The sequence below is a fragment of the Rhodotorula graminis genome, assembly GCF_001329695.1.
Source record: "Rhodotorula graminis WP1 unplaced genomic scaffold RHOBAscaffold_2, whole genome shotgun sequence".
NCBI lineage: Eukaryota > Fungi > Basidiomycota > Microbotryomycetes > Sporidiobolales > Sporidiobolaceae > Rhodotorula > Rhodotorula graminis.
Window position 1 is genome coordinate 1,113,288 of NW_017264929.1, and position 27,543 is coordinate 1,140,830.

The 27,543-nt window shown below is 68.3% G+C and overlaps 9 protein-coding genes across 9 annotated transcripts; 5 read left to right on the forward strand and 4 right to left on the reverse strand.

The window, feature by feature from the left end:
- Positions 1-28: 28 nt before the first annotated feature.
- On the forward strand, positions 29-1,420 carry RHOBADRAFT_12117 (uncharacterized protein; the record flags this gene model as incomplete). The annotated part of the gene is made up of 4 exons (XM_018412080.1): positions 29-469; positions 567-651; positions 778-1,112; positions 1,178-1,420. The coding sequence occupies 4 exons, from the start codon at positions 29-31 to the stop codon at positions 1,418-1,420; spliced, it is 1,104 nt and encodes a 367-aa protein (XP_018273726.1).
- A 591-nt stretch (positions 1,421-2,011) lies between these two features.
- On the reverse strand, positions 2,012-3,289 carry RHOBADRAFT_41674 (uncharacterized protein; the record flags this gene model as incomplete). The annotated part of the gene is made up of 3 exons (XM_018413928.1): positions 2,012-2,025; positions 2,095-2,943; positions 3,013-3,289. 3 exons carry the CDS (start codon positions 3,287-3,289, stop codon positions 2,012-2,014), a joined length of 1,140 nt encoding a protein of 379 aa, XP_018273727.1.
- Positions 3,290-3,436: 147 nt separating this feature from the next.
- On the reverse strand, positions 3,437-6,710 carry RHOBADRAFT_41675 (uncharacterized protein; the record flags this gene model as incomplete). Its single annotated transcript, XM_018413929.1, has 10 exons — positions 3,437-3,618; positions 4,081-4,329; positions 4,426-4,540; positions 4,686-4,934; positions 5,078-5,129; positions 5,267-5,376; positions 5,449-5,528; positions 5,608-5,743; positions 5,819-6,498; positions 6,563-6,710. The coding sequence occupies 10 exons, from the start codon at positions 6,708-6,710 to the stop codon at positions 3,437-3,439; spliced, it is 2,001 nt and encodes a 666-aa protein (XP_018273728.1).
- Positions 6,711-6,840: 130 nt separating this feature from the next.
- Positions 6,841-10,631, forward strand: RHOBADRAFT_33837 (uncharacterized protein; the record flags this gene model as incomplete). The annotated part of the gene is made up of 7 exons (XM_018413150.1): positions 6,841-7,559; positions 8,562-8,613; positions 8,696-8,892; positions 8,970-9,123; positions 9,200-9,702; positions 9,781-10,016; positions 10,114-10,631. Coding segments are annotated over 7 exons (2,379 nt in total), but the record flags the coding sequence as incomplete, so codon positions are not given.
- Positions 10,632-11,876: 1,245 nt separating this feature from the next.
- RHOBADRAFT_41677 (uncharacterized protein) lies at positions 11,877-12,613 on the forward strand (the record flags this gene model as incomplete). Its single annotated transcript, XM_018413930.1, has 2 exons — positions 11,877-12,293; positions 12,386-12,613. The coding sequence occupies 2 exons, from the start codon at positions 11,877-11,879 to the stop codon at positions 12,611-12,613; spliced, it is 645 nt and encodes a 214-aa protein (XP_018273730.1).
- A 505-nt stretch (positions 12,614-13,118) lies between these two features.
- On the reverse strand, positions 13,119-17,511 carry RHOBADRAFT_48010 (uncharacterized protein; the record flags this gene model as incomplete). Its single annotated transcript, XM_018415081.1, has 10 exons — positions 13,119-13,289; positions 13,377-13,474; positions 13,542-13,616; positions 13,689-13,767; positions 13,838-14,001; positions 14,067-14,086; positions 14,157-14,274; positions 14,352-14,426; positions 14,530-14,600; positions 17,494-17,511. 10 exons carry the CDS (start codon positions 17,509-17,511, stop codon positions 13,225-13,227), a joined length of 783 nt encoding a protein of 260 aa, XP_018273731.1. The 3' UTR covers positions 13,119-13,224.
- Positions 17,426-21,613, forward strand: RHOBADRAFT_24215 (uncharacterized protein; the record flags this gene model as incomplete). The annotated part of the gene is made up of 5 exons (XM_018412634.1): positions 17,426-17,707; positions 17,795-19,440; positions 19,611-20,736; positions 20,797-21,496; positions 21,583-21,613. Coding segments are annotated over 5 exons (3,780 nt in total), but the record flags the coding sequence as incomplete, so codon positions are not given.
- Positions 21,614-22,895: 1,282 nt separating this feature from the next.
- RHOBADRAFT_48011 (uncharacterized protein) lies at positions 22,896-25,770 on the forward strand (the record flags this gene model as incomplete). The annotated part of the gene is made up of 6 exons (XM_018415082.1): positions 22,896-23,084; positions 23,320-23,441; positions 23,518-23,696; positions 23,783-25,274; positions 25,373-25,508; positions 25,601-25,770. The coding sequence occupies 6 exons, from the start codon at positions 22,896-22,898 to the stop codon at positions 25,610-25,612; spliced, it is 2,130 nt and encodes a 709-aa protein (XP_018273733.1). The 3' UTR covers positions 25,613-25,770.
- A 573-nt stretch (positions 25,771-26,343) lies between these two features.
- On the reverse strand, positions 26,344-27,472 carry RHOBADRAFT_51504 (uncharacterized protein; the record flags this gene model as incomplete). Its single annotated transcript, XM_018415873.1, has 2 exons — positions 26,344-27,031; positions 27,125-27,472. The coding sequence occupies 2 exons, from the start codon at positions 27,470-27,472 to the stop codon at positions 26,384-26,386; spliced, it is 996 nt and encodes a 331-aa protein (XP_018273734.1). The 3' UTR covers positions 26,344-26,383.
- Positions 27,473-27,543: the final 71 nt, after the last annotated feature.

The following is a 27,543-nucleotide window of genomic DNA, read 5'->3' on the forward strand; positions in this document are numbered from 1 at the left end:
CTGCTTCGCTACCCGCACCCGCTACACCATGTCGAACGACTCTGCCCTGTTCGAGCCCATCACGGTCGGCGACATGCGCCTGTCGCACCGCATCGTCATGGCGCCCTTGACCCGGTTCCGCGCCTCGGACGACCACGTCCACCAGGAGGTCGCCGCCGAGTACTACTCGCAGCGCGCCTCGACGCCGGGCACGCTCCTCATCACCGAGGCGACCTTTATCGACCCCAAGGCGTCCGGGTACGCCAATGTGCCGGGCATCTGGACCGACGAGCAGGTCAAGGGGTGGAAGCGCGTCGTCGACGCCGTCCACGCAAAGGGCTGCAAGATCTTCCTCCAGCTTTGGGCGCTCGGGAGGGCCGCCGACGCCGACAACCTGCGCAAGGAGACGGGCGAGGACGTCCAGTCGGCGAGCGACGTCGCGTTCGAGGGCGGCGCCAAGCCTCGACCGCTCACCAAGGACGAGATCAAGGTGCGTCCGACGCTCTCTCTCTCTCTCTCTCTCTCTCTTGATCGTCTCGAGGAGAGCGCGGTGACGACGAGCTCACCGTGTTCCTCGCGCCGCGCAGGAGTACGTTGGCTTCTACGCACGAGCCGCCAAGAAATTCGTCGAGCAGGCAGGAGGTGACGGCGTCGAGTGCCATAACGCAAACGGTCCGTACTGCTCTCTCTCTGTCGCACCCCCAACCCCGAGTCGTTGCCGCACCTCTCGCCGAGTCGCGCCGCCAACCTGTCGCCGCTCTCGGCCGCCGAGCTGACTCTGCTTCTCCCGTGCGACAGGCTACCTCCTCGACCAGTTCCTCCAGACCGTGTCGAACAAGCGCACCGACGAGTACGGCGGCTCGGTCGAGAACCGCGCCCGGTTCCCGCTCGAGGTCCTCGACGCCGTGTGCGCCGCCGTCGGACCCTCTCGCGTCGGCGTGCGCCTCTCGCCGTACTCGCCGTGGCAGGGCATGGGCATGCCGCAGGCCGACGTCGAGGAGACGTTCTCGTACTACGTCCGCCAGGCGCGCGAGCGCCACTCGGACCTCGCGTACCTGCACTGCGTGACGGCGCGCATGGCCGGCATCCTCGACGTCGAGGGCGTCAAGGCCGAGCAGTCGCTCGACTTTATCGTGCGTCCACCTCCCTCTGTCTCTTTCTTGCAGCGCCGCAGCGACCTGACGACGTGTTCCTGCAGCGCGACCTGTGGGCTCCTCGACCTTTCATCGTCGCCGGCGGCTTCGACACCGAGTCTGCGCGTGTCGCCGCCGACTCGAGGGAGGCCACGTGTGTGGCCGTTGGCCGCTGGTACATCTCCAACCCGGACCTGCCCCGGCGAGTGCGCGAGCGCATCCCGCTCACGCCGTACGACCGCGAGCTGTTCTACCAGAACGGGCCCGACAAGGTTCATGGATACATCGACTATCCCTTTGCACCCTGAGCCAGTCTGTGACAGCGTGCGGGCGAGGTCTGAGCGGTGCAATGGACGCAGTTTCGACGACCTTTGAGCGCTCGAGCCTCTTGCCTTGCTGCTCTCGGTGTTCCTCTCAGCGGGAGTCGCAGAGAGACGACCAGTGGCGAGATCCGGAGCAGTACGATAGAGAGAGCGGCTCACGGGGAGCGACCGCTGCTCACAACGGGAGCTTGTCGACGGTCGGGCTCAACTTGAGAAGGTCGACTCTGCTCGACGTTGACGAGGCTTCCTCGGCTGTGCAGAGGCTAGGCAGCGCGCACAGCTCGTCAAGTACTCTCGATCTTGCTCCTCGCCCCGGTAGCTGGCGCAAGAAGGAAGCCTCGCTCGAGCAGAGCGTCCTCGGCGGTCGACGATTCGCTTCCAGCTGCGTGCTCTCGCTCGACCCGGACGAACAGAGCGTGCGCCTCTCGAGGACGATCCACGACATGCACAGGACGAACTGACAAGCGTTGCAAAGAAAGGCCAGGGATGTGGAACCGAGTACGACGAGGGAGGACGACGGACAAAGAGGGCGAACGAGGAAGGGCGAGGGCGGGGGTAGACACGCCGTCGAAAGGTTCAGGAGTTGGCGTCTGTCAAGTAGAGAGTCAGAAGCCGACTCGACGAGCCCGGAAGAGGACGAAGGGAACGAGAGGACGCACACTGGCGCTTTGCGACCAGCCTCAGCACCTCAACCATCGTCGGCGCAGCGCCGTCGATCTCGCCCGTCTCGACCCTCTCCATCATCTGCTTCCACTCCTGGCTGCCCTCGACCTCGTCCCACCGCTCGATGATCCAGCGAATCACCACCTTGCGCCATTCGACGTCGTCGCGCGCGAGCTCCGAGAAGAGCTCTCCTGGCGCCGAGCTGGCCGTGAGTGCTGTGTCGTACAGGAAGCGCAGTGCCAGCCACTGCAGCAGCTCGAGACCGAGGATGCCCGCGAGGTGGTAGGTCGACTGTGGCGAGGCGGGAGCGGGCAGGTTGGCGTCCTTCTGACAGGCGGCGAGGAGCGAGGCGGCGCGGGCCTCGCCCGGCTCGGCCGCCGTGGCAAAGGACGACGACAGGGGCGCGAACTGGATGAAACCCGTCGACAGGTAGAGGAGAATGGCGCGGTAGGTCGTGTAGGCGGCCCCCTCAATCGTGAACTGCTTGTACGGGAACTCGGCGTCTTCGAGCGGGTCGTGCGGCGCTGGCGGCACTTGGCCGAGCTTGCCCCGGAAGATGAGGGCGTCGGTCTCAAGGTCCGAGTCCTCGCTGAGCTGCTTGGCGATGGGCGCCTTGTACAGGAGGCGGCGGCTTGCGGCGGCCTGCTCGACAGTCGAGCTGCGAGTGCGAGCTCGCTTGACGCCGATCGTGACGGTCTCGGCGTGGCCCGTGTGCAGGAGGTCGCGGAAGTAGGTCGACGAGGTCGCGAGGAGGTGCTCGGTCGTCCACAGCTCGGCGTCAGGGCGGCCGTCGAGGGCGGGGAAGAAGAGGCGGACATGAGGCGGAAGCGCCGTCGTGTTGAGCTCTGCGGCGTCGACGGGGCGAGGGAGTCAGTTGACGCTGGAAGTGTGTGATAAGGAGAGATTGGACGCACCCGACAGGAGGGGAGCGATGTGGGCAGACGTCGTGCTCGAGAACAGCCCGACGCGGTGGACCTTGTACGTGAGGCGGTACTGGCGGTGACGAGCAGGATCGTACGCGCTCTCTGACGCCATCTTTGCCGTCCCGAGCGTACCGGGCTCGATGTCGAGGCGGTGGCCGACGGAGACACGCTGCCCGTTGGGCTCTCGCGCCGGGAGATGTGCGGCCGAATACGACATGGTTTGAATCGGGCGGAACACGCCGTTGTGTCCCCAATCGAGCTTGATCATGGCGGCAGCCCAACCGAGCGCACCCACGGCCAGTTCACTGTGGCCGACGAGGATCGAGCTGGTCGTGCCGTGCCGCCAGGCGTGCAGGTACCAGCGGCCTGGCAGCGGCACCCCATGGAGCTCGATGATGGCGTAGAGCTTCGGGTCTTACAGCTTGAGGTCGAGGTCGACGACGATGCGCACGTCGTAGCCGGCGTCGACAGTCGCCGAGTGCTTGGAGGGAGCGACAGGTGCGGCCGGCGCGACGGGCGCGACGGCGTTCTTGGCGGGCGCAGGAGGAGCCATGATGACGACCGAGTACTCGATGAAGACCTCGATGAAGGCGTAGGCTGCGAGCGAGGGAGAGGCGAGAGGGGGAGGGGAGGAGGAGGAGAGTCAGGTTCGGCCGGCCGCGCTCGCTCGAGAGAGGGCGAGGGACGCACCTGAAGCAGATGAACAGGCGCCCAGTACCACGTACGTCGAGTACCGCGAGTCGTCGAGAGCGAGTGAGCAGAGAGTGAAGCGTCGGGAGGAGAGAGACGAACGGGGCCCGAGGCTCGACACGACCGGAGCGTCCGCGGACTCGAGGACCGGCGGTGCGTGCAGCCGGCGTTCTGTGGCCGACGCTGAGCTCGACGATCGAGAGCGAGCCTCTCTCGAGCCGGGCGAACGAGCTCTCGCCGGAAGAGAGGGTCAGTGCACCTGGTCCTCGTCCTCATGTCCTCCTCGCGCGACGATCGGCTACGCCCCTCGCCTCGCCCTGTACATCTTGAGCGCCGCCTCTACCGCCTCCCTGACCGGCCCAAGCGCACTCTCGACCCTCCTTCCGACCTCGTCGCCGTCCTGCGCCCTCGCGTCCTCGACGGCGCGCGCGACGCGCTCGGCGCTCTTGGCGAGGTAGCCCGCGAAGCGCTCGGCGCGTGCGAGACGCTCCTTGTGGTCGGCGGGCGAGAGAGGGGTCGAGGTGCGGGGCGGGAGGAAGGACGAGTAGAAGTGGCGCAGGTACTCGAACGTGGTCGTGCTGAGGGACGAGACGGTCGTGACGTGCTGCCGAGGGAGGCCTGCATGCTCGAGATGTCAGTAGAGGCGCCATATACCCCTCGAGGCGCCGAGAGGGAAGTAGGGACGAGAGCGAGAGAGAGAGAGAGAGGACGCACCACCGCCGCTGCTCGCCCCGCCGCCGGCCGTCTTGCGCGTGCGCTCGACCTGCTGCGAGATCGAGTTGGTCATGTCGCGCATGCCGTCTCGCACAGCTGCGGCGTCGACCTCGAACTGCAACAGGGTCGAGCTCGTCAGGATCGTTCGTGCGCCAAGCAGAGTGGCACAGCGAGCGCGACGAGCCACTGGAGGCTCGTCACGCGCGCAGTCGCGTCGCTGCCAGGCGCCCGAGAAAGAGAGAGAGAGACGAGGGACGCACCTCTGCCAGCCTCCCCTCCCACTCGTCCCGGACCCCCTCCATCGTATCCCTAACCCTCTCATTCCTGCGGTAGATCTCCTCCAAGCCCTCGATCTCGTCGCCCTCGCCCTCCTTGCCCGCCCCTGCACCGCCTGCGCCAGCCGACGACAGGGCGTCGCTGCGGTCGGCGAGCGTGAGCGCGATGCGGTCGCCGTTGGTCGTCGGCGCCGAGAGGTCCGAGAGCTCGATCTCGTTGTAGTAGCGCCGGTCCTGCGCAAGGAGGGGGGAGGCGAGAGGGAGTCAGGGCCTGTCGATAGAGAGAGGAAGGAGGCCGAGGAGGGAGAGCGGAAGAGCCCGAGGGCGCAAAGTGCGAGACGAGGGGGTAGGAAGCGAGAGAGGAAGTAGGGACGCACGCCGGCATGCCCAGGATCGAGGAACCCTCGCTCTCGATCTGCCGCAGAACCCCTGCGAGTGCGCACACCCGAGCGCGTCAGAGCTTCGCTCAAGCGGGCATTCAACACTCGCGCAGCCCGTCCGAGAACGAGCCGCACGAGGTAGGCGCTCGGAGGGCGAAGCCGACGAGACAGACGAGGTGGACGCACAGAGCTTGGTTGAGGAGACGCTCCGAGTGCTCGTTGAAGCGCCGCATGAGCGGCAGGCTCGCTCGCTGCCCGCCGGGCTTCATCGTAAAGTCGCGAGGAAGGTTCGGGATCTGAGAGGACGGGACGAGAGAAGCGAGTCAGTCACTGAGGACGCAGGCAGGGCGAAAGAGGGAGGGACGCACCTCGTGCTGGTCCTCCTCGGTCGCGGCGAGGTCGAGCAGGCGATAGATTTCGTGATCGGGCACGTTCTGAGGCTCGACATCTGCGGGGCGAGGCACACAGTGAGCTCGCCGCCCTCTCTCCAACTCGAGACGACGAGATGAGGCGAGAAGGGTGCGCACCGTCGTCCTCCTGACCGAGGTAGCGGTCAAAGATGGCGTCGTCCTTGATGGCGTCGACGGCGGCCCGGTTCGTCGTCCGGTTGCGGTTGAACAGCTTGGACTGGAAGTAGCGCGTCCAGAAAGCGGCCTCGTCGAGCTGTGTCGGTGCAATCGAGCGTCAGGTGGGCTCGGGAGAGAGGCGAGAGCGAGGTGAGGAAGGTCGAGGACGCACAGGATCGGGCACGTTGTCGTTGTAGGCGCGCAGGACGACGGGGAACTCTTCAAAGATCTCGCGGATGAGGGCCGGCGTGATCTTGACCGTCACCTCGCCGTTCTGGCCCGTGACCGTCTTGGGGTCGACCATCTCGCCGCTCTTGCCCTTGACGAGGCCCTGCTCGGCGGCGACGGCCTCGAGGAGGTCCTCCCGGCCGTCCCAGAACTCGGCCTCGGAGATGATGGACGTCAGGACGAGCTCGCGGTGGAGCGCGAGCAGGTTCGGGTTGGCCTGGAGGACGAGCTTGCGCAGGCGGTTGGTCGTCGCGGCCGCCGTCGTCGTCGTCGCGCTCGCCGCCGGTCCTCCTTTTGCCCCTGCAGGGCCGGGCGTCCCAGGCCCGGATGATGTCGCAGGCGAATCGATGGCGCGCTCCTTGCCCTTGCCCTTGTCGCCGCCGTTCGCCGTCGCATTGGCGCCGGCTGCTCCCGCCTGGGCCTGGGCTTGCGCCTGGGCCGCCTCGAGCTCGCGGTTGCGGGCGACGGCGGCCGAGAGGTCGTCCTTGAAGCGGTCGCGGTCGGCGAGTGCGGTGGTGGGCGAGGTAAAGGTGAAGTTGTGCGAGTCGTCGTGGGCGGGAGGGACGGGGAGGAACTGGACCTTGAGCATGACGCGTGCGCCGCCAGGCTTGGACGCGAAGAGGGCTGTGCGTACATGGCTCGTGTCAGGGTGCTCGCGTGCGGGTCAGAGAGAGAGGGAGGAGCGGACCGGTCATGCGCGAGGTGGGGAGAGAGAGCGAGGCGGTGGATGCGCCCTGGGCGGTCCAGCGGAGCGCATCTTGGACGAGAACGAGCGTGCCCGGCTGCTTCTTGTAGGTGGTCTGGGCCGTGAGCAAGGCCTGCGAGGTCGACGCCATGGCGGACGGGAGGAGGAGTCTGGAGGAGGAGGAGGAGGAGGAGGAGGAGGTGCGACGACGGTTCCCGCTCGTCTCCCTCTCTGTCCAGGCAGCGCTGCAGTCGACGGTGTACCTTGGGCGACCGCCGTGCATGCCCCGGCCTCTGTCGTCCTACTTTACGTCGTCCCCGTCGTCCTCGGCCGCCCACTCGCGCACCCGCTCTCACAGCAACGTCGACGGCCTGCTCCCCTCGCACGCCCCGCCGCCCGACTCGAGCGTGCACCAGGTCCAAGACTCGTGGGTCGTGCCCGTGTCCAGCCGCGCACCGAGCTGGGACCTCGAGCGCAACTCGTGGTCGCCCGTCTCGTCATCGTCCCACACCCTGCTCCACCTCGGACCCACCCCTTCGAGGTCCCTCTCACTCGGACGTGCTCCAGGCCTGTCGCCCGCAACCGCAGCCGCGTCGCGCAGCTACCGCCAAGCCGGCCTCATCGAGCAAGGCCTCCCCGCCGCCGCCGCTCCTCCTCCTCCTCCTCCTCTCTCGTCCTCGTCCTCGTCCACCTCGCCCCCGACAAAGCCCCAGTGGCCTCCCCAGCAACCCCTCACCCCGACCTCGCACCACCTCCCGTCCCACCGCCAGACTCGCTCGGTCGGTCGCGCGGCCCCGCCCCCACCGCCTCCCCCTCCCCTCGCCTCGTCGTCCCACGTTCGCGTCCCTTCCACCTCGCGCCACTCCCACACCACCATGCTCGGCCACCACGACCCTCACCAGCACGCCCGGCCTCGCGCCAACAGCAACTCGCGCCCGCCCATGGCCTACTCGCCCTTGGCCGGCGGCTCGAGCGCGCCCGCCGCCGCGACCGCGAGCCCGTACGGCTCGCTCGGCGCGGGCTTCCCTGCCCAGCAGCAGCACTACGGCGGCGGCGGTGGCGCAGGGCTCATGGACGGCGCGTCGCCCATGCGCCGCGGCATCTCGTACGACGGGCCCGCGAGCGCCGGCTCGTCCCGCCCGGCGAGCCTCCTGCCCGGCGCCTACGCCCCCTCCTCGAGCGCGTCGTCCCAGTCGATGCTCCCCGTCGGCACGGGCCTCCCGGGTGCAGCGCGCGACCTGTACTCGCCCATGACGGGCGTCCAGCTCGGCAGCGCCGCCGGCTCGTCGACCTCGGGCTCGCTCATGTCGGGCGTCGCGTCGTCGACGAGCCCGATGGCGCCCTCGCCGCGCCCGTACTCGCCGTCGCACTACGCCGCGTCGCACCTCGGCGCGGCGGGCTACCCGGCCTCGGCGCCGCCCGCCCAGCGCTCGCCGCTCCTCCCCCCGTCCCACCCGGGCGGCGGCGGCGGCGGCGCGCCCTCGGCGTCGAGCTTCTACCCGCAGCACATCGCCCAGTCGTACGGGGCCCAGTCGCCCTCGGCGAGCGGCATCCACCCGCCCCTGCCGCCGCCCTCTGCACCTCCCGTCGTCGCCGCCGGCGCCGGCGGCAAGCTCGGCGGCGGGCCTGCACAACCTCCTCCTCCTGCGACCCACACGTACCCGCACCACTCGCACACGCTCCACCACCAGCCGTCGCTGTCGGCGCACCTGCACCACCAGCACCAGCCGCTGCACGCGCACGCCCAGGCCCACGCCCACCCGCACCACGGCCACTCGGCGTCGTACTCGCCCGGGTCGTCGAGCGCGTACGCCCAGCTCGGCTCGGCCCCGTCGAGCAGCACCGACCTGCGCAACCTGTCGCTCGGCGGCGGCGGCGGCGGCGGCCCGAGCGCGCAGTCGCCCGCGCAGGGCCCGCGCAGCCTGATGCCGACGCAGCGCAGGCGCAAGGGCCTCGTGCGCGTGCGCGAGGGCGACGAGATCGAGCGCGGTGGGACGACGAGGGGCGGGCAGCCGAGGGGGAGGAGGGCCGATCCGGCGGGAGGGTTCGTCAGCGTGCGTTCCCAGCTCTCTCCCTTTCTCTTCTCCTTCCTCGTCGCGCCGTGACTGACTCTTCCTTCTCGCGCATCACCCGCAGCCGCTCAAGGCGCTCACGACGGCGCTCCCGCAGACGTACCACCTCGTCAACCCGGCGTTCGTGTACGAGACGTCGCGCAACCCGAGGCGCGTCCTCACCAAGCCGAGCAAGCCCGCCGGCAACGAGGGCTTCGACAACGAGGACTCGGACTACATCCTCTACGTCAACGACGTGCTCGGGCCCGAGGACAAGGACCGGTGCGTCGACCGCTTCCTCTCTCTCTCGGCGCGCACGTGGCGAGGAGCGAGACTCACCCGATGCGGGCGATCCACAGGTACCTCATCCTCGACGTACTCGGGCAGGGCACGTTTGGCCAGGTCGTCAAGTGCCAGAACATGAAGACGCACGAGATTGTCGCCGTCAAGGTCGTCAAGAACAAGCCGGCCTACTTCCAGCAGAGCATGATGGAGGTCACGATCCTCGAGCTCGTGCGTCCCCCTTTTTCACTCCTCGTCCTCCCTGTCGCACGACCTCGCCCTGACGCTGTCGCGCCCGCCCGAGCAGGTCAACAACCAGTGGGACAAGGACGACGAGCACCACATGCTGCGGCTCAAGGACACGTTCATCCACCACTCGCACCTGTGCCTCGTGTTCGAGCTCTTGAGCAACAACCTGTACGAGCTCATCAAACAGAACTCGTTCCGGGGCCTGTCGACCTCGCTCGTGCGCGTCTTTACGGCCCAGCTCCTCGACGCCCTGTCGGTCCTCAACGAGGCCAAGATCATCCACTGCGACCTCAAGCCCGAGAACATCCTCCTCAAGTCGCTCCAGTCGCCGACGATCAAGGTCATCGACTTTGGCTCGGCGTGCCACGAAAAGCAGACCGTGTACACCTACATCCAGTCGCGCTTCTACCGCTCGCCCGAGGTCATCCTGTCGCTCCCGTACTCGAGCATGATCGACATGTGGTCCCTCGGGTGCATCTGCGTCGAGCTGTTCCTCGGCCTGCCCTTGTTCCCGGGTACGAGCGAGTTCAACCAGATCACGCGCATCGTCGAGATGCTCGGGTGCGTCCTCCTCTCACCCTCTCTCCCTTCCCGACCTCGACAGTCCTCGTCCTGACACTACCTTGTCCCATCCTGCAGCATGCCGCCCGACCACATGCTCGACAAGGGCAAGCAGACGTCGCACTTCTTCGAGACCGTGTCGGACGAGTACGGCCGCCGGCGGTACCGCCTCAAGTCGCTCGAGCGCTACGCGAGCGAGTACAAGGCCAACGAGCAGCCGAGCAAGAAGTACTTCTCGGCGAGCACCCTGCCCGAGATCGTCAAGCAGTACCCGATCGTGCGCAAGGGCCTCAAGGAGGCCGAGGTCGACAAGGGTGCGTCTCTCGCCTCTTCCTCTCTGCCCCTCTCTTCCTCTTCCTCGTTGAGCCTCGTACTGACCCGCACGAGCGCCCTTGCCTCCCTCGTCGACAGAGATGATCAACCGCCTCGCCTTCATCGACTTTGTCCAGGGCCTTCTCAACCTCGACCCCGAGCAGCGGTGGTCGCCTCAGCAGGCTCGCCTGCACCCGTTCGTCCTCGGCGAGCCGCTCCTCGCGCCATTCGTCCCGCCGCCTCGGCACCTCGTCACCAAGGGCGGCGCGCCCTCGCCGACCGATGTCGCGCAGGCCAAGCAGCAGCAGCAGCAGGCGGCCATGATGCGCGCTCAGCAGCAGCAGCAGCAGCAGCAGGCGTACGGCGCACCGATGCAGCAGCCGCAGACGCCGAGGCGGGCGCAGTACGGCCAGCCGATGCCGCCGCAGCTGCACACGCCGCAGCAGCCGCAGCAGTCGCCGTACGGCCAGGCGCAGGCGCCGAGGGGCCAGTACCAGCCGTTCGACCCGGCCGCCGCCGCCGCCGCCCAGCAGCAGCAGCAGCACCAGCAGCACCAGCAGGCGCTCGCTCAGCAGGCGGCGCAGCAGCCGTCGCTGTACGGCGCCGCCGCCGGCGGCTACGTCGCGAGCCTGCCTGCCGCGCACCACCACTACGCCGGCGGGCGACAGCGCTCGGGCACGGACGCGCCGCTGCCGCCGGCGCTGCAGCGCCTCGGGCAGGAGCTCAGCAGCGGCGCGCACGGCGCCGGCCAGTCGATCACGCCCGTCCTGCGGCGCGACGAGCAGTGGAAGATGTGGGAGTCGCAGTACGGCGCCGGCGCGGTGGCGGGCGGGACCGGCGGCGCCGGCGTCAACCGGCGCATCAGCGTGTCGAGCAAGCACCCGCACCTCAACCTCCTCCAGCAGCAGGCCGAGGACGGCCTCAACAGCTGGAACTCGCCCATGCGCGCTAACCCGCCACCGTCGGCGTCGTCCATGTACTATCACTCGCCGCCGCAGCCGTCGTCGAGCCAGTTCGTCGTCGTCGACCAGCCATACGGCGTCGACCCGATCCTCGCGCCGCCGCAGCAGGCGTACGGTGGCGCACCCGGCGCCGCGGCGAGGTACGGCCAGGCGCCGATGCCGCCGACGGGCGCGGCACCGCCGCCGTCTTGGTGAGCGGCGAGGGAGGGGACGGCGGCGGCATCACGGAGGAGCAGCTTCCCTTTTCCCTTCCTTCCCCTCGACCTTTTTCGCCTCGCCAGACACCCCTCGCCTCGCCGACCCTTCTCTCTGCATGCCTCTTTGTCCCCTCTCTCGACTCTACCCCTCTCTCTCTCCTATCCGCGAGCGCCGAGCGCCGCGACGACCTTCCTCCTCGTTGTCAGCATAGCCTCGCTTGTGCAAAGCCTCTCTGTGCGACTCTCTTTCCGCTCAGCTTCACGGCGAGTCTGTGGCGAGCACGACAGAGAGCAGCGTCGTATGGAGCCTCGAATGCGCGCCGTCTCGACGAGGGAGAGGAGGGAGAGGCTCGAGCGCTTTCTGCGAGCGAGCGAGTTTGGCGCGCTCGACGGCTCCATAGGCGCTCTTGAGCTGGACATGGGCTCGTCGTTCGTGTGCGTGTGCGCACGAGGGAGCAGGAGGCCGCGGCGGAAGTTCCGAGGAGCGGACTGTGCGCGCTGCGGGGCAAGCTCGCCAACGGCCGGGCGTTCCCCCCTCTCTCCTTCCGTCACCTCACTCACTCTCACCTCGCCGTCGCAGCAGCACGCACACGCGAGCTTGCCTGACTGCGCAGAACCACACGAGCACCCCCAGCCCTCACCCTCACCGAGCCCTCCTCGCCCGCTCCTCCCCCAGCTCCTCCCCCTCCCGCCCGCGCCGACCATGGCCACTTCGCCCTCGGTCCCCATCCGCAAGCTGTGCATCGGGTTTGGACTCGCCTACTTCGCTCTCCTCGTCCTCTTCCTCGGCCTGTACCGCGGCGCCCTCTCCGACCGCGACTTCGCGATCGCCAACTGCAAGGTCGCTGTCGCCCAGCGCGACGTGGCGCTCGCCCGCGTCGCCGACGTCCTCGGCAGCGCCGCTCAAGTCGACCGCGCGAGCATGGACTCGGAGCGCCTGCCCGTCGAGGGCGTCGCCAAGGAGACCAAGGTCGAGGGCCTGCCGTCGCTCCAGTCGGGCGTCCAGGTGGCGCAGCGCGTGTGGGCGTCCCTCGGCGGGTCGCACACGGACGACAAGTCGCAGGTCGTCGCCGAGATCGTCGAAGAGGCTGTTGGCTGGCGCGTCCCCTCGTCCCTCAAGGTGCGTCCCCAAACCCTCTTCCAGCCTCGTCCTTCTTCGAGGATCGGCGTCAGGCCACGTTCGTCCCCTGACGAGGTGCGGTGCTCCCGCAGAATGCGCTCCTCGCCGTCCGCAACACCTGCATGGTCGTCTTCGTCTGCCTCCTCCTCCAGCTCGTCCTCTTTTACCTCGGGTCTCGCCACGTTTCCAACCTGTCGCTGCAAGGTGCCGTCGACTTCAAAAAGTTCGCCGACAAGGTGACGATGTGGGGCGACGCAACTGCACTTCTCGGCATGGCGGTGGCCATCGTCACGGTTTACGTGTACGTGTCGAGGCGTTAGACGCCCACGCTCCCGTCGAGCCTGCTCGTTGCTGTCAGTAGTACCCCCTCTCGTGTCTCCCTCTCTGTCCCCTACATTTGCCATGCACAGCTCGTCGTCCCGTCGTCATCGTCTCGAGCGAGCGCGAGAGCTGCACTTTCTTCCTCGTCCGCTCTCTCTCGGTCGCGACGAGCAAGGTCCGAGCGACTTTGAGCGACCGCGGTCTGCCCTGCGCGCCCTCTCAGTCAGCGCGAGAGCTCGAGAGCGTCGAACAGCTACGAGGAGCTCGACCGAGCGCACAGAGAAGCGCCGCCGAGACGACTTTCGCTGAGGAGAAGGTCGAGTTTGCGAAGGTCGGCAGCTCTCGCTCCTCTTTCCTCGCTCGACATGCGCCGCGCAGCTGAGCTCTCGCTCGAGGGACAGCTGTGAGCACGCTCGCTGTGCCGCGCGAGCCGACCGAGCGCTGCCTCGTTCTCTCGCCCGCTCTCACACGCGTCCTCCCTCGAGCGCACGGACCCTCATCGCACAAACTCGCTCGACTCGTAAGCCCTCGTTGCACCCGCTCGCCCACCCTGTACATACAGACCTCCTCGCTCGCCGGACCATCTCGCGCCGCACGCCGCACGCCGCGCTCAGACCTTCTTGCCCTGCGCCGCGATCTCGAGGCCCTTGGACGCGTCGACTTTCTGTCTCCTCCCTGCGTACGACGACGGCGGGCTCGTCAGTTCGTCCCTTCACGTGGAAGGAGAGAGAGAGAGAGAGAAGAGAGAGAGAGGGAGCGCACCGTCCTGCCACCTCGCGAGCACCGTCCCGTCCGGGTAGCCAAAGTACGCCGCCTCGGCCATGCCGACGAAAAGGCCGACCTCGAGGACGCCCGTGAGCCTGCGTGTGCGTGTTCGTCGTCAGTGCGAGGGCCGGCAAGGACGAGAGAGGAGGGACGAGGACGCACATCTTGATGCGGTGCAGGAGCTCGGCCGGGTCGCGCATGTAGGATTCGGAGAAGACGGCGTCGATGACAAAGTTGCTGCAGGTCGATCGGCGTGTCAGAGAGAGGGAGAGGAGGCGCAGAGAAAGAGAGAGAGAGAGGAGGACGCACCCGTTGTCGGTCACGACCGGGCCGGCCTTCATCTTGCCCATGCGCAGCGCCGGGTTCTCGCAGCCCATCTTCTGCAAGTCTGCGACGATGAGGCTCGTCAGTCACGTGCGAGAGAGAAGGAGAAAGAGGAGCTGCTGCTGGCGACGCACTGACAAAGACCTTTGCCCACGCGAACGGGGCCACCTCGATCGGGACGCCCTGCTTCCACGCGTGACCGAGGATCTTTGAATCCTTGCGTGAGTCGGCGACGATGATAAAGTGCGTGGCGGCCTCGGCGAGGACCTTCTCTCTGAGCTGACACGCGCCGCCTCCCCTGCGAGGGAGAGAGCTCGAGTCAGCGAGACGAAGGAGGCCGAGAGGAGAGGGCAAGGGGCGTACTTGATCGCGTTGAGCTCGTCCTGTATCTCGAGAAGAAGAGTCAGTTCTGCCGCACTGAGAAAGAGAGACCAGAGAGAGAGCGAGACGCACGTCGACCTCGTCGGCGCCGTCAATCGTCACGTCGATGGTCGGGAACTGGTCGACGTCGCCGAGGTTGAGGCCCGCCTTGACGATGAGCTCCTTGGACTGGAAGCCCGTCGGGATGTACCTGTTGCGGAGGCGCGAGCGAGGGTGAGCGGACGGACGAGGAGGCAGGTCGACGAGGGGAAAGAGGGGGCGGCGCACCAGCGGTCACTGTTCGAGTTGTTGTGCGGCGGCTGGCACAGGCGCTCGACGACGTACGGGACGGTCGAGCCCGAGCTGCAGGAAGGGGCGAGGGGAGGAAGAGGTGAGCAAGTGGGGGAAGGAAGATGGGGGCGGATCCGAGTCAAGACGCGGCTCGAGAGGGAGGAGGGGAGCTCACCCGATGCCGATAACCTTGTGCTGGGGCTTGACGTGCTCGTCGACGGCGGCGTAGGCGGCGAGGCGCTTTGCCTTCTCCTCGGGCGTGAGGTCGTCGTGCGGCGTGATGCGGAGGCCGGTCGGGATGACGCCGGGGCCGATGCGCGATGCCTGCAGGCGCACGACAAGGTCGGTCAGTGACTTTGTGTGGGTCCCAGTTGGAGAACGAGGGTGCAGGGGCGACGGACCGAGGCGTGAGTGATGGTCGACAGCGGGTCGGGCCTGCCCGTCGCCGAGTGACTGGCGCGGCGGCTGTTGGTGCCGGACTGGGCTGCGCCAGCTGCCGCGTTCGAGCTGCCGGGCCCGGGTTTGGGCTCGAGCTTGGGGTTGCCCTCGAGGGGCGCGAGAGGCTGCATGCGGGATGAGGTCGAGGCGACGAGGTGCGAGACGGTGCGGCGGCTCGAGGCGGGCTGGTGGGCGCGGCGAGACAAGGTGCGCAGGGAGAAGAGCTGCAGCAGAATGGTGGTCGTCGAGCTGAGAGAGACGTGTGCGACGAGGCGGGAGCGAGCGACGGGGCGAGGCTGCGCGTCAAGCGCGAAGTTGAGAGCGAGCTGAGGTTGAAATGGGCGAGACTCAGGGGAGGCACCGACGGCGCGCGAGGCTGGGAGCTGCTCCACACACACCCACTCGCTCGCTCGCCGCTCTCGTCCTCGCCCACCAACCCGAGTGCTCGCCAGACCGACACGCGCAGCAGCCTCGCAGAGTACACCCACAGCGCGCCCCGATTCCCTCTCGACTCGCCCCCTTCCCTCGCCGCCTCGTTCCCCCTCGACCAGCCTCCTCCCTCGTCGAGGTCCACCGCAACCTCGCGCCCTCGTGCGCCCGCGAGGCCACGCGCCCACCTCACCATGGACGCCCCAGTCGTCCCGCGCTCGTCCAAGCAGGCAAAGATGCTCGGCGTCGCCCTCGACGACCTCGACCGCCCCACCACCACCTCCACCGCGACCTCATCCGCCAACCCGCTCGCGAGCAGCACCGCCTCGCGCAACGGCGCCTCGCCGGCCCCCGTCTCGAGGGACGGCAGCCGGCCGAGCACGAGCGACCGGCTAGACGCCGCCAGTCGAGGCTCGCTCGACACGGTCCCGTCGTGGGCCAACAACCCGGCGAGCGAGGTGCGCCCCCGTCCTCTTGCCTCTCTCCCTCTACCATCGACCGACTTACTGACCCCCCTGCCCCCCACACACGCAGTCGCAGAGCCGGCGCAAGGGCACCCTCATCCCGTCGTCGAGCAGCTCCCAGCCTCTTCGCGGCACCCGCAGCGCAAGCGTCCTCCGCGGCTACGGCGAGAAGGACCCGCCCGTCAAGGAGAAGAAGCGCGGCCTGTTTGGCGGCCTCCTCAAGCGTCGCGGCAGCAAGAGCGACATGCACAAGGACGGTCCGTCGATTCTCTCGTCCTCCCCTCTCGCCCGCGCCGTCGCTCACTCGCCTCCCCCACGCCCGCAGCCAGCTACTCGTCCGAGGCTGCCGCTTCCGTCAGCGAGTTCGGCCTCGGGCAGAGCCACGGCCCGCCGCCGCCGAGCGGCTTCGACGCGTCGACCCTCCCCGCCAAGCTCCAGGCCCGCGGCGACGCCACCGACACGGGCGCCAACCTCGCCACCGCGACCCAGCTGTACCCGAAACCGCCAAAGGTGCCCAAGAAGAGCCGCCGGCCGACGACGCCCATCTCGGCCCTCGTCGCCGGCGCGACCGGCGGCTCGTCGTCGCGTGGTCCGTCGACCCAGGGCCGCGACCGCGACCCGGCGCCGCTCCGCCAGGGCGCCGTCTACAGCACCGACGGCGAGATCGCGCTCGACACCAACTTTGACCACATGGAGGGCATCGTCGCCGGCGACCCGTCGTCGTCGTCGGCAGCGTCGACGGCCGCACTCGGCGGCGGCCCCGCTCGAGGGAGCCTCTCGAGCGGCACGGGCAGCGGCAGTGTCGGCTCGGCGGCCGAGGCGGGCTACGCGAGCAGCCGCAAGGCGTCGGACGGCCAGTCGATCGTCAACGGGCTCGGCGGCGGCGCAGGCGGCGCAGGCGGCACTCGCCGACCGTCACTCGGCCCGAGCGCGTTCAGTCACGGCGCCCACGCCGAGTCGCCGACGCGCCACCACCACAACGCGGCGTCGGCCAACAACTTCTGGGGCTCGGGCTCGTCGTCGACGGCCGGCGGCGGCGGCAGCAGCGGCAGCGGGCGGCCGATGAGCGCCGCTGGGCGCGCTCCGGGCGACGAGCACCGGCCGCCGACGGCGGGCAGCAAGGCGGCGAGCGTCATGGGCTTTGGCGTCGGCGCCGGCGCGCAGCAGCCCGTCTCGCCCGGCGGCGGCACGCTCGGGCCCGGCGGCGGGCTACGGCCCGGCCTTGGCTCGCGCCAGGGCAGCACGCGCAGCATCTCGACCATCACGGGCGGGCCGCCGCCGGGCACGGTGAGCGGCGTCCCGCGAGGGAGCGTGTTCGGTCTCGGCGGCGCGAGCGGCGGTGCGGGAGGAGGGGCGGGCAGCAGCGGGGCGTGGACCGCGCCCGACTCGTGGGCCGTCAAGGCCGAGGCGGGCGCGAGCCTCGACCACGACTCGAGCGACGACGACGAGGACGACGACGACGACGACCTCGAGACGGAGGAGAGCGAGGCCGGCGCAAGCCCCGGCATCGGCGCAGACGCGGGCGGCGTCCGGTCGATCGGCGAGAGTGTCGGCCCGGGTACGTCGACGAGGAACGGGCGGCCGGCGACGAGTGGGAGCAGGCCGGCGATGAGGGGTGGGCGGCCCGGGACGGCCGACGGCGAGGGCCGCAAAGCCAGTCAGAAGCCCGTGCGTCCTCGCTCTCTCTCTCTCTCTCTCTCTTTCCTCGTCAGGCGTCGTACTGATCCTGCTCGCCCACAGTTCATGGTCCGCATCTTCCGCGTCGACGGCACCTTCTCGACGCTCCCCGTCCCGCTCGGCGCAAGCGCGTCCGAGATGACGGCCATGCTCGCGCGCAAGTTCCAGATCAACCCCAAGACGATCTATGCGCTGTACCTGCGCGAGCGCGGGCTCGAGCGCCGCGTCGGCCCGAACGAGAAGCCCGTCCTCCTCCAGAAGCGCAAGTTCGAGCAGGCGGGCTACACCGACCTCGACAAGCTCGAGGAGCTCGGCCGCGAGGACAACTCGTACCTGTGCAAGCTCGTGTACAAGGCGCAGTACGCCCCGATGGCGTCGTCGATTGTGCGTCCTCGTCGTCCTCCTCTCGTTCCCCTTCCCTGTCCTCGCGAGACTGACCTGGGCCCTTCCTCCTCGTCCTCTCTCGCCAACTCGCAGGAGGAGGACTTTGCCGGCGAGAGCATGGAGTTTGTCGACCTATCGGCCCGAGGCGTCGCGACCATCCCGATCTTCCTGTACAAGCACGCGCACGAGATCCGCAGCCTCAACCTGTCCAAGAACCGGCCGTTCGACCTCCCGACCGACTTTATCCAGGGCTGCACCGCCCTGCGCGAGCTCGTCCTGAGCAACATGGGCATCAAGCGCCTCCCGCAGTCGTTGCGCGAGTGCTCGAGCCTGACTCGGCTCGACATCTCGAACAACAACATCGTCGAGCTCGAGCACATTGCCCTCAACGAGCTCGTCAACCTCGCGTCGCTCAAGTGCCACAACAACCGGCTGGCGACCGTGCCCGACTACTTTCGCGAGTTTCGCGCGCTCAAGTACCTCAACCTGTCCAACAACCGGTTCGACAAGGTGCCGCCCGTCGTGTCCGAGACCGAGCCCCTCGTCGAGCTCGACTTCTCGTTCAACACGGTCACGGTCGTCCCGCCCGAGATCGGCAAGCTCGAGAACCTCGAGCGCCTCAACCTCCTCGCCAACCTCATCACGACCCTCCCGCCGACCCTCGGGTCGCTCGTGTCCCTGCGCGAGCTCGACGTCCGCCGCAACGTCATCTCGGACTTTGCCGCGTTGACGTCGATCCCGTCGCTCGAGGTGCTGCGCTGCGAGCACAACCAGGCGTCGACCCTGGACGCGTCGTGGGCCAACCTGCGCATCCTCACGGCCAAGCACAACTCGCTCACGCGGTTCGCCCTCACGGGCACGAGCTCGACCCTCACGTCGCTCAACCTGTCGCACGGCAAGCTGTCGACGCTGTCGCCCGAGATGTTCAGCCACCTCGGCTCGGTCGAGACGCTCGTCCTCGACAGCAACACGTTGCGCGTCCTGCCCGACGCCATCGGCGCCCTGTCGAACCTCGTCACCCTGTCGGTCAAGAACAACCTCCTCGCCGCCCTGCCCGACAGCCTCGGCCGGCTGCAGCGCCTCCAGTCGCTCCAGGTGTCGGGCAACGACCTGCAGACGCTCCCGTCGACCCTGTGGCTCTGCGCCCAGCTCGCGTCCCTCAACGCGTCGTCCAACCTCATCAAGGACTTTCCCGACCCGCCGGCGCAGACGGCGCCGTCGACGCCGGCGCACGCCCTCGACGGGCCGACCGACGACCTCGACCTGCGCAAGCTGTCGGTCGTCACCAAGGCGACGACGTCGACGAGCGGGCGCATCGCCCCGCCGCTCGCCCTGTCGCTCCAGAAGCTGTACCTCGGCGACAACCAGCTCGGCGACGACATCTTTGCGCCCGTGTCGCTCATGACCGAGCTGCGGGTCCTCAACCTGTCGTTCAACGACATCTACGAGATCCCGACGTCGAGCCTGTTCAAGTGCCAGAGCCTCGAGGAGCTGTACTTGTCGGGCAACAAGCTCACGAGCCTCCCGCCGGACGACCTCGAGCGCCTCGTGAGCCTCAAGACGATCTACCTCAACGGCAACAAGCTCCAGACGCTCCCCGCCGAGCTCGGCAAGATCAAGAAGCTGTACGCGCTCGACGTCGGGTCCAACGTGCTCAAGTACAACATCGCCAATTGGCCCTACGACTGGAACTGGTGCGTCTCGCGCGTTCCCCTCCTTCGCCTCTTCCCTCTCCTCTTCCTCCTCCTCTCCCTCTCTCCCTCTCCCTTTGCCTCCCTCTTCCCATCTCTTCCTCCCTCTCGCCCCTTGCCCTCGCCGTCGTCGCGCTCGCGGACCCGTCCCTGACGACCTTCTCAACTCGCAGGAACTGGAACCTCGAGCTGCGGTACCTCAACCTGTCGGGCAACAAGCGCCTCGAGATCAAGCCGGGCCACCAGAACGACACGTCCAACCTGCCGCGCAACGCCAAGCGCCGCAACCTCGCCGACTTTAGCGCCCTCACGCGGCTGCACGTCCTCGGCCTCATGGACGTGACGCTCATGATCCCGTCGGTCCCGGACGAGAACGAGGACCGGCGCGTGCGCACGTCGCTGAGCGAGATCAACGACATGGGCTACGGCATCGCCGACACGCTCGGGCAGCGGTTCGACACGCTGTCGCTTGTCGACATCGTCATCCCGCGGTTCCGGTCCAAGGACGACGAGGCCATCTTTGGCCTGTTCGACGCCGTCAACAAGGGCCAGAACACGGGCGCCAAGCTCGTCAAGTACCTCCAGGACACGTTCTCGGCCGTCTTCACGCTCGAGCTGTCGCGCCTCAAGAGCGGCGAGGTGACGAGCGACGCCCTGCGCCGCGCCTTCCTCAACATCAACCGCGACTTTGGCAACCTCCTCCTGCCGTCGCTCGAGTCGCGCCGCAAGGGCTCCGAGATCAGCATCTCGGACCGCTCGGCGTCGTCGGTCAAGGCCGGCGCGGCCGGCATCATCGTCTACATCCGCCGCAAGCGCCTGTACGTCGCCAACGCCGGCAACGCGCTCGCCGTCATCGCCGGGCGAGGCGGCACGGCGCGCCTCATCGCGCAGCGGCACGAGCCGTTCGATGCCGGCGAGATCGCCCGCATCCGCACGGCCGAGGGCTGGATCTCGACGCGCGGGTACGTCAACGACGAGGTCGACATCGCGAGGTCGTTCGGCTTCTTCAACGTGCACCCGGCCATCAACGCGGCGCCGGCCGTCGACGAGATCGAGCTCACCGAGACGGACGAGTTCGTCATCATCGCCAACCGCGGCCTGTGGGACCACATGTCGTACCAGGCGGCCGTCGACGTCGCGCGCACCGAGCGAGGCGACCCGATGGCGGCTGCGGCCAAGCTGCGCGACCTGGCCATCTCGTACGGCTCGTCGAGCAACGTCATGGTCATGGTGCTCGCCGTCGGCGACCTGTTCAAGGCCAAGAAGGGCGGCCTGTACGCCAAGCACCGCGCCGCGCACGTCGAGGACGAGGGCTTCTACGGCGCACACAAGGCCCGTCGAGGTCGAGGCGGCGAGGAGGCGGCCGGCGAGCGGTACCTGAACCTGCTCGACCGCGAGGTCGCACCGCCGGTCGGCATGGTCGCGCTCGTCTTTACCGACATCCGCAACTCGACCGCGCTGTGGGAGTCGAACCCGGGCATGCAGACGGCGATCCGCATGCACAACCAGCTCCTGCGCCGCCAGCTGCGCGCCATCGGCGGCTACGAGGTCAAGACCGAGGGCGACGCGTTCATGGTCTCGTTCCCGACCGTCACGTCGGCGCTCCTGTGGTGTCTCACGGTCCAGCTCGAGCTCCTGCGCGAGGACTGGCCGCAGGAGATCCTCGACTCGGAGGAGGGCCGCGAGATCCTCGACTCGCGCGGCGAGACCCTGTACCGCGGCCTGTCGGTCCGCATGGGCATCCACTGGGGTGCGCCCGTGTGCGAGGCCGACCCGATCACGCGGCGCATGGACTACTTTGGCCCCATCGTCAACCGCGCCGCGAGGATCAGCGCCGTCGCCGAGGGCGGCCAGATCTCGGCGAGCCAGGACGTCGTCGAGATCATCCAGGACGTCGTCATGCAGCAGAAGCCCGGGCCCTCGAGCCTCGACTCGGACGACGGCGAGGACGACGACGAGAACGAGGACGAGTACCTCGACCCGCGCGACAAGCAGGACATTGCCGCCCTCAAGCGCCTCGGGTTCGGCATCACCGAGCTCGGCGAGCGCAAGCTCAAGGGTGCGTCCCTCTTCCTCCTCCTCCTACTCCTCCTCCTCCTCCTCTGCCTCATCGGAAGCCTCGACTGACCCCGTCTCGGCGCACAGGTCTCGAGTCGGCCGAGCTCATCTCGCTCCTGTGGCCCAAGGCGCTCAAGGAGCGCATCGTCCCGCCGGCGGGCGCCCTCGACGACTCGGCCGGCACCGCCATCGCCGGCAAGCGCAGCGAGGTCATCCAGGACGAGACGCCTCAGCTCCTCGACGTCAACACGATCAAGGGCCTCGGCAGGGTCGTGCAGCGGGTGCGCCCCTCTCTCTCTCTCTCTCTCTTTCTCGTTCTCGAACCTGTCGAGCGTGCGCCTGACTCTCGTCCTCCTCCTCCTCCTCGTGCAGCTCGAGGCGGTCTGCGGCGCCATCGTGCACGGCGTCGGCGACGAGGTCGCGCCGCACCTGCCCAACTCGTCGGCCCGGCCGTCGACGGCGCAGCAGCAGCAGCCGGTCACCGCCAAGCGCAAGACGCTCATCCACCCTACGACGCTCGCCTTCCCCGTGCGCGCCGACGCGACCGACGACGAGCTCGCGGCCCTGCTCGAGTCGTACGTCGTGCGGGTCGAGAACTGCCTGTCGACCTTGACGCTGCACCAGCTCGGCCCGTTCACCGAGGTCCTGAGCGCGCTCGGGCAGGCCGTGCGCCTCGACTCGCGCAGCGTCCTCATGGCGCTCACGCGGTTCTCGGCGGCGATGCAGGCGCAGCAGGCGCTGCAGCGCCCGCAGCACCCACGGTCGCCCGGCGGGCCCGTCCTCGGCCACCCGGCGTTCACCACGTCGACGACGGCGGGAGGCTCGAGCCCAGACACGCTCGGGTCGGGCGCCGTGACGCCGACGCCGCTGTCGAACCTTCCGCCGCCGGTCGGGGCGGTAGGGCCTCCTGGCGGCGGACTCGGGCTGCGCGGCGCAGGGCTGTGAGCCCGCCACCGTCCCTCTCTCCCTCTCTTTATCGCGTCCCTCTTTCCCTGTCTCTCTGTCTACCCCCTCCTGTTGAAAAGGGAGCGGCTCCGTCGTTGGGCCGCCCCGAGCGTTGGTCGTCGTCGTCGTCCGTCCTGTTGCACAACCTCGCCTTTCCTCTGGTCTCTCGTTTTCTTTGTCTCGCAGTACCAGTTCCTCGAGCCCTTGTAGGACCTATAGCCGTGCCCTGTATATCACCCTGTTCGCGCCAGGACTCGTGTCGAGCGTCGCGGCCGGGAGAAAAGAACAGGCGGCGCAAGCAAGCGCGGCAAGGCGACGCCGGTCCCGCCGCGGCCGCCGACGACGCGGCTCAACCTCTCGCCCCACTCGCTCGCCGGCACAGACCGCGCGTGCTTCTGCTCCTTGTACCCCGGCACACGACCTCCAGCACGACCCCGCCCCCGCTCCCCTCGCCGATGCCGTCCACCGCCGTCTCGCTCGGAGCCCTCGTGGCCGCCCTCGTCGCCGGCTGGTTCCTCTTCCTCCGCAACAAGGGCGACAGCAGCCCGGTTGCGCCTCTGCCCACCAACGGCTCGGCCGCCAAGCCGTCCGCCAACGGCGTTGTCGACACGGGCCGCGACTTTGTCGCGTCGCTCAAGCTCTCGGTGAGCCCCTCGCACTCGCTCCCCTTGCCCGACCACGCCTCGCGGGACCGCCGGTTGCAGCGCAGGACGGTCCTGGAGCTTGTGGGACCCGGTATAGGCGCGCGAGCGGTATCCGCCACGCCGCCGATGGTGCCGGCCCTCGCCTCCTCCGCCTCGCCGCTCGCGCGACCTGCAGCCACCCCCACCTCCCGATCGGCCTCACTGACGAGCTCCCTCTCCCTCCTCATGTCCACAGGGCAAGAAGATCGCCATCTTCTACGGCTCGCAGACCGGCACGGCCGAGGACTACGGCACCCGCATCGCCAAGGAGGCAAAGGCGCGCTTCGGCCTCTCGTCGCTCGTGTGCGACCCCGAGGAGTGCGTCGGCCTGTCCTCTCGTCCCTCTGTGTGTCCTGAAGGAGAGCAAAGACTAACCCGCCGACCGTTCCCGCAGCTACGACTTCGACAACTTGGACGCCGTCCCGGACGACTGCCTCGTCATCTTCTGCCTCGCCACGTACGGCGAGGGCGAGCCGACCGACAATGCCGTGCAGCTCATGGAGTTCCTCAAGGAGGACCCGCAGTTCAGCAACGGCGACAAGCTCGACAACCTGCGCTACGTCGTCTTCGGCCGTGCGTCCCTCTTTCCCTCTCTCTCTCTCTTTCTCTCTCTCTTGCGCTCGTTCAGGAGCTCACCCACTTTTCTCGCACCCTCGCAGTCGGCAACTCGACCTACGAGTACTTCAACGCCATGGCGCGCAACATCGACGACCGCCTGACGCAGCTCGGCGCCAAGCGCGTCGGTCCTCGCGGCGAGGGCGACGACGACAAGTCGATGGAGGAGGACTACCTCGCGTGGAAGGACGACATGTTCGCCGCCGTCCAGAGCGAGCTCGGCTGGGAGGAGGGCGCCGGCGGCGACGTCGCCGACTTCGAGGTCACGGAGCTCGACGAGGTCGACGACGCCAAGCTGTATCTCGGCGAGCTGTCGGCGCGCGCCCTCACCGGCACTCGCGGCGTGTTCGACGCCAAGAACCCGTACGCGGCGCCGCTCACCCAGGCCAAGGAGCTGTTCGAGGACGGCGACCGCAACTGCATCTTCGCCGAGTTCGACATCACCGACTCGGGCATCCGGTACCAGACGGGCGACCATGTCGGCGTGTGGCCCGTCAACCCCGAGGTCGAGGTTGAGCGCATGCTCTCGATCCTCGGCCTTCAGGACAAGCGCTCCAAGGCCATCGACGTCAAGTCGCTCGACCCGGCCCTCGCCAAGGTCCCGTTCCCGGTCCCGACCACCTACGAGACCATGTTCCGCAACTACCTCGACATCTCGGCCCCGGCCTCGCGCCAGTCGGTCGGCTCGTTCGCCAAGTACGCGCCGACGCCCGAGGCCAAGGCCATGCTCGAGAAGCTCGGCTCGGACAAGGCGTACTACCACGAGACGGCCGGCGCCAAGTGCCTGCGCCTGTCCGAGGTCCTCATGCTCGCCGCCGGCGACGCGCCGTCCGCGACGCCGACGCCCTGGTCCATCCCGGTCGACCGCATCATCGGCGCCATCCACCGCCTCCAGCCCCGGTACTACTCGATCTCGAGCTCGCCCAAGCTTCACCCGAACGCGATCCACGTCACGGCCGTCGTCCTCAAGTACGAGCCCGTCCCCGGCGCCAACAAGGTCTTCGGCGTCGGGACCAACTACCTCCTCAACCTCAAGCAGGCGGCCAACGGCACGCCGCCGTCGGCTCGCGAGGACGGCGCGCCCGTGTACGCGCTCGACGGCCCTCGTGGCAAGTACAAGAAGCACGACAAGCTCGCCGCGCCGATCCACGTCCGCCGGTCCAACTTCCGCCTCCCGACCTCGCCCAAGGTCCCGATCGTCATGGTCGGCCCCGGTACGGGCGTCGCGCCCTTCCGCGGCTTCATCCAGGACCGCGTCGCGCTCGCGCGCAAGGCGCGCGAGAAGGACGGGCCCGACGCGCTCAAGGACTGGGGCACGATCGACCTCTTTTACGGGTGCCGGCGCTCCACGTGGGACTTCTTGTACCGCGCCGAGTGGGACGAGTACGCCAAGGAGCTCGACGGCAAGTTCCGCCTGCACGTCGCCCTCAGTCGCGAGGAGGGCCAGCCCAAGGTGTACGTCCAGCAGCTCTTGCGCGAGGAGGGCGACCGCATCGGCCAAGCGCTCGTTCAGCAGAAGGGCTACGCCTACATCTGGTCCGTCTCCTTCTCCCTCTCTCTCGGTCTCTCTTTCTCTCGACGTCGCTCGTGCGCCTGCGTCGAGCCGGACTGACTCTCTCTTTTCCCTCTCGCAGCGGCGACGCCGGCAGCATGGCCAAGGCGGTCGAGCGTGAGCTCGCCACCATCCTCGGCAAGGCCAAGGGCGGCTCGGACGAGGACGGCGAGAAGGAGCTCAAGCTCCTCAAGGACCGCAACCGCCTCTTGCTCGACGTGCGTCCACTCTCTCTCTCTCCTTCTCGAGCACTTTTGGCGAGCAAGCACTGACTCTCGTCCCCCTTCCACCTTCTTCTCCTCGTCTACAGGTCTGGTCTTAGTTAGTGTCGGCCTCAGGGAGGGCAAGTGTCGAGAGAGGGCGACGAGAGAGGAGAAGGAGAACATGAATCAGGCGCATCCGCATCCAGCAGTAGATCCCCAGTTGTCGAATAGCTTCGCAGACTCTCGCTATTCAGTCACGTACACACATGCATGCGCTCTACGAGAGAAAGCGTCTCGTTGCTGTCGCGCCGCTCGTCGCTGCCGCTCGTCGCCGGCTGATCAACTGTTTCGCATTCCCTGCTCGCCGTGGCTGCTCTTGCTCTAGCGCGCTCTTGCAGTGCCGCTTCTCGCCGCAGACAGCGAGCTCGAGAACCGCGCATTGCAACGACAGAGCGCGAGAGAGCCGCTCTGACCAGGTCCGTGCGAGGCGAGGGACCGAGCGGCGACGCGCCACGCACCCTCGCCCTTGGAGCTCGCTCGGCGCTCTGCGCCAGTCGTGCAGTGACGGCAGCTCAAGCGCGCGTTCAGGGCGATCGACCCCAAGTGGAACCCGGCGCTCACGTTCGTCGTGTGCCAGAAGCGTCACCACGTGCGGTGCGTCCCTCTGTCCTCTCGCCGTCTCTCGTCGTCTCCCCCTGACTGACACGCCGAGCGCCGTCACAGCTTCTTTGCCGCCAACGCAGGCTACGGCGACCGCACGGACAACCTGCGTGCGTCCCTCTCTCCCTCTCTCTCTCGCGCGCGCGCTCTCGTTTGCGCTCGGCGAACCTCGAACTGACTCGTCGCGCCTCGTCAACAGCAGAGGCTCGTCAAGTACAAGCTGTCCTCGCTCAGCTCGCTACAGGTCCGCCCGGACTCGGCTTGCTGCCCTCCTTCGTCCCGCTCGCTTTCCTCGCGAGCAACGCCTCGTCGCTCCACTCGAGCTGCCCCTCGACGACCCACTTGTTCCGCTCGCTCGCGTCCTCGACCTCGTCCCACTCGTCTGCGCCCGCTGCCGCAGCTGCGCCACCCTCGGTCCTTCCTCGCTCGTCCCAACCCCACTCGCGCCTCCTCCCCTCGATCCCGACCTCCACCCACTTGCCCTCGCGCACGAGCCCTCTCCCGCTCGCCTTGCGCAAGAAGCTGCGGATCGTCGCTCGGCCCGAGTGCAGCCCGGCGACGATACAGACGCGTGCCGTCGGCGTCGGCGCGAGGAGCGCGAAGAGCGAGTCGAGGAGGGGAACGTGGCCGGCGGACGACCAGAGCGTGTCGGCGAGGATGATGCGGGTGAAGCGACGCTCAGGTTCGCGTGTCGAGGAGGGGGAGGCGAAGGAGGAGGAGGAGAGCAGGGCGGGATACGTGGCGGTGTCGCCCCACGAGTGACCTTGAGCGGAGAGGCTCGCTCGGATCGGGGCGTCGGCGGGCGAGGGAAAGGCGAGGTCGATGTTTGAGCGGAGGTTGGCGATCAAGGTCGGGTCGTTGTAGTCGGAGAGAACGACCTGGGTGCGAAAAGGCGATTGTGAGATGAGTTTAGGGTCGGGTCGACCGAGAGAAGTTGAGGATAGGTTCGGGGAGGAGGAAGAGCGACGCACCCTCTTCGCGCCCATCCGTGCCGCCATCAGCCCGCTGATACCGGCCCCTGCGCCCAGCTCGAGCACGTCCTCGCCCGCGACGTCGAGCTCGCCGAGAGCGAGCTTGTCGGCCAAGCGCAGCCCGCCGTCCCAGGCGTGGTGCGCGAACAGGCTGTTGACGGCTTGGGGCGGGAGGCGCACCGTGATGGGCGCAGTCGAGGTGGAGGCGGGAGGCGTGTAGGTGAAGAGCTGGTCGGGCTCGCCATGGGCGGGAACATGGTGGGCGAAGAGCGACGAGAGCGAGTCCGAGAAGAAGTCGAGGCCGGCGTCTGGCGAGGGGGAACGCGCTCGCCGGTGACTGGAGGCCATGTGGGGCGGAGCAGCCGTGCACTTGCGGTCGCGGTCGTGTCGAGAGAGCGAGAGCGCGGTGGGGAGGGGAG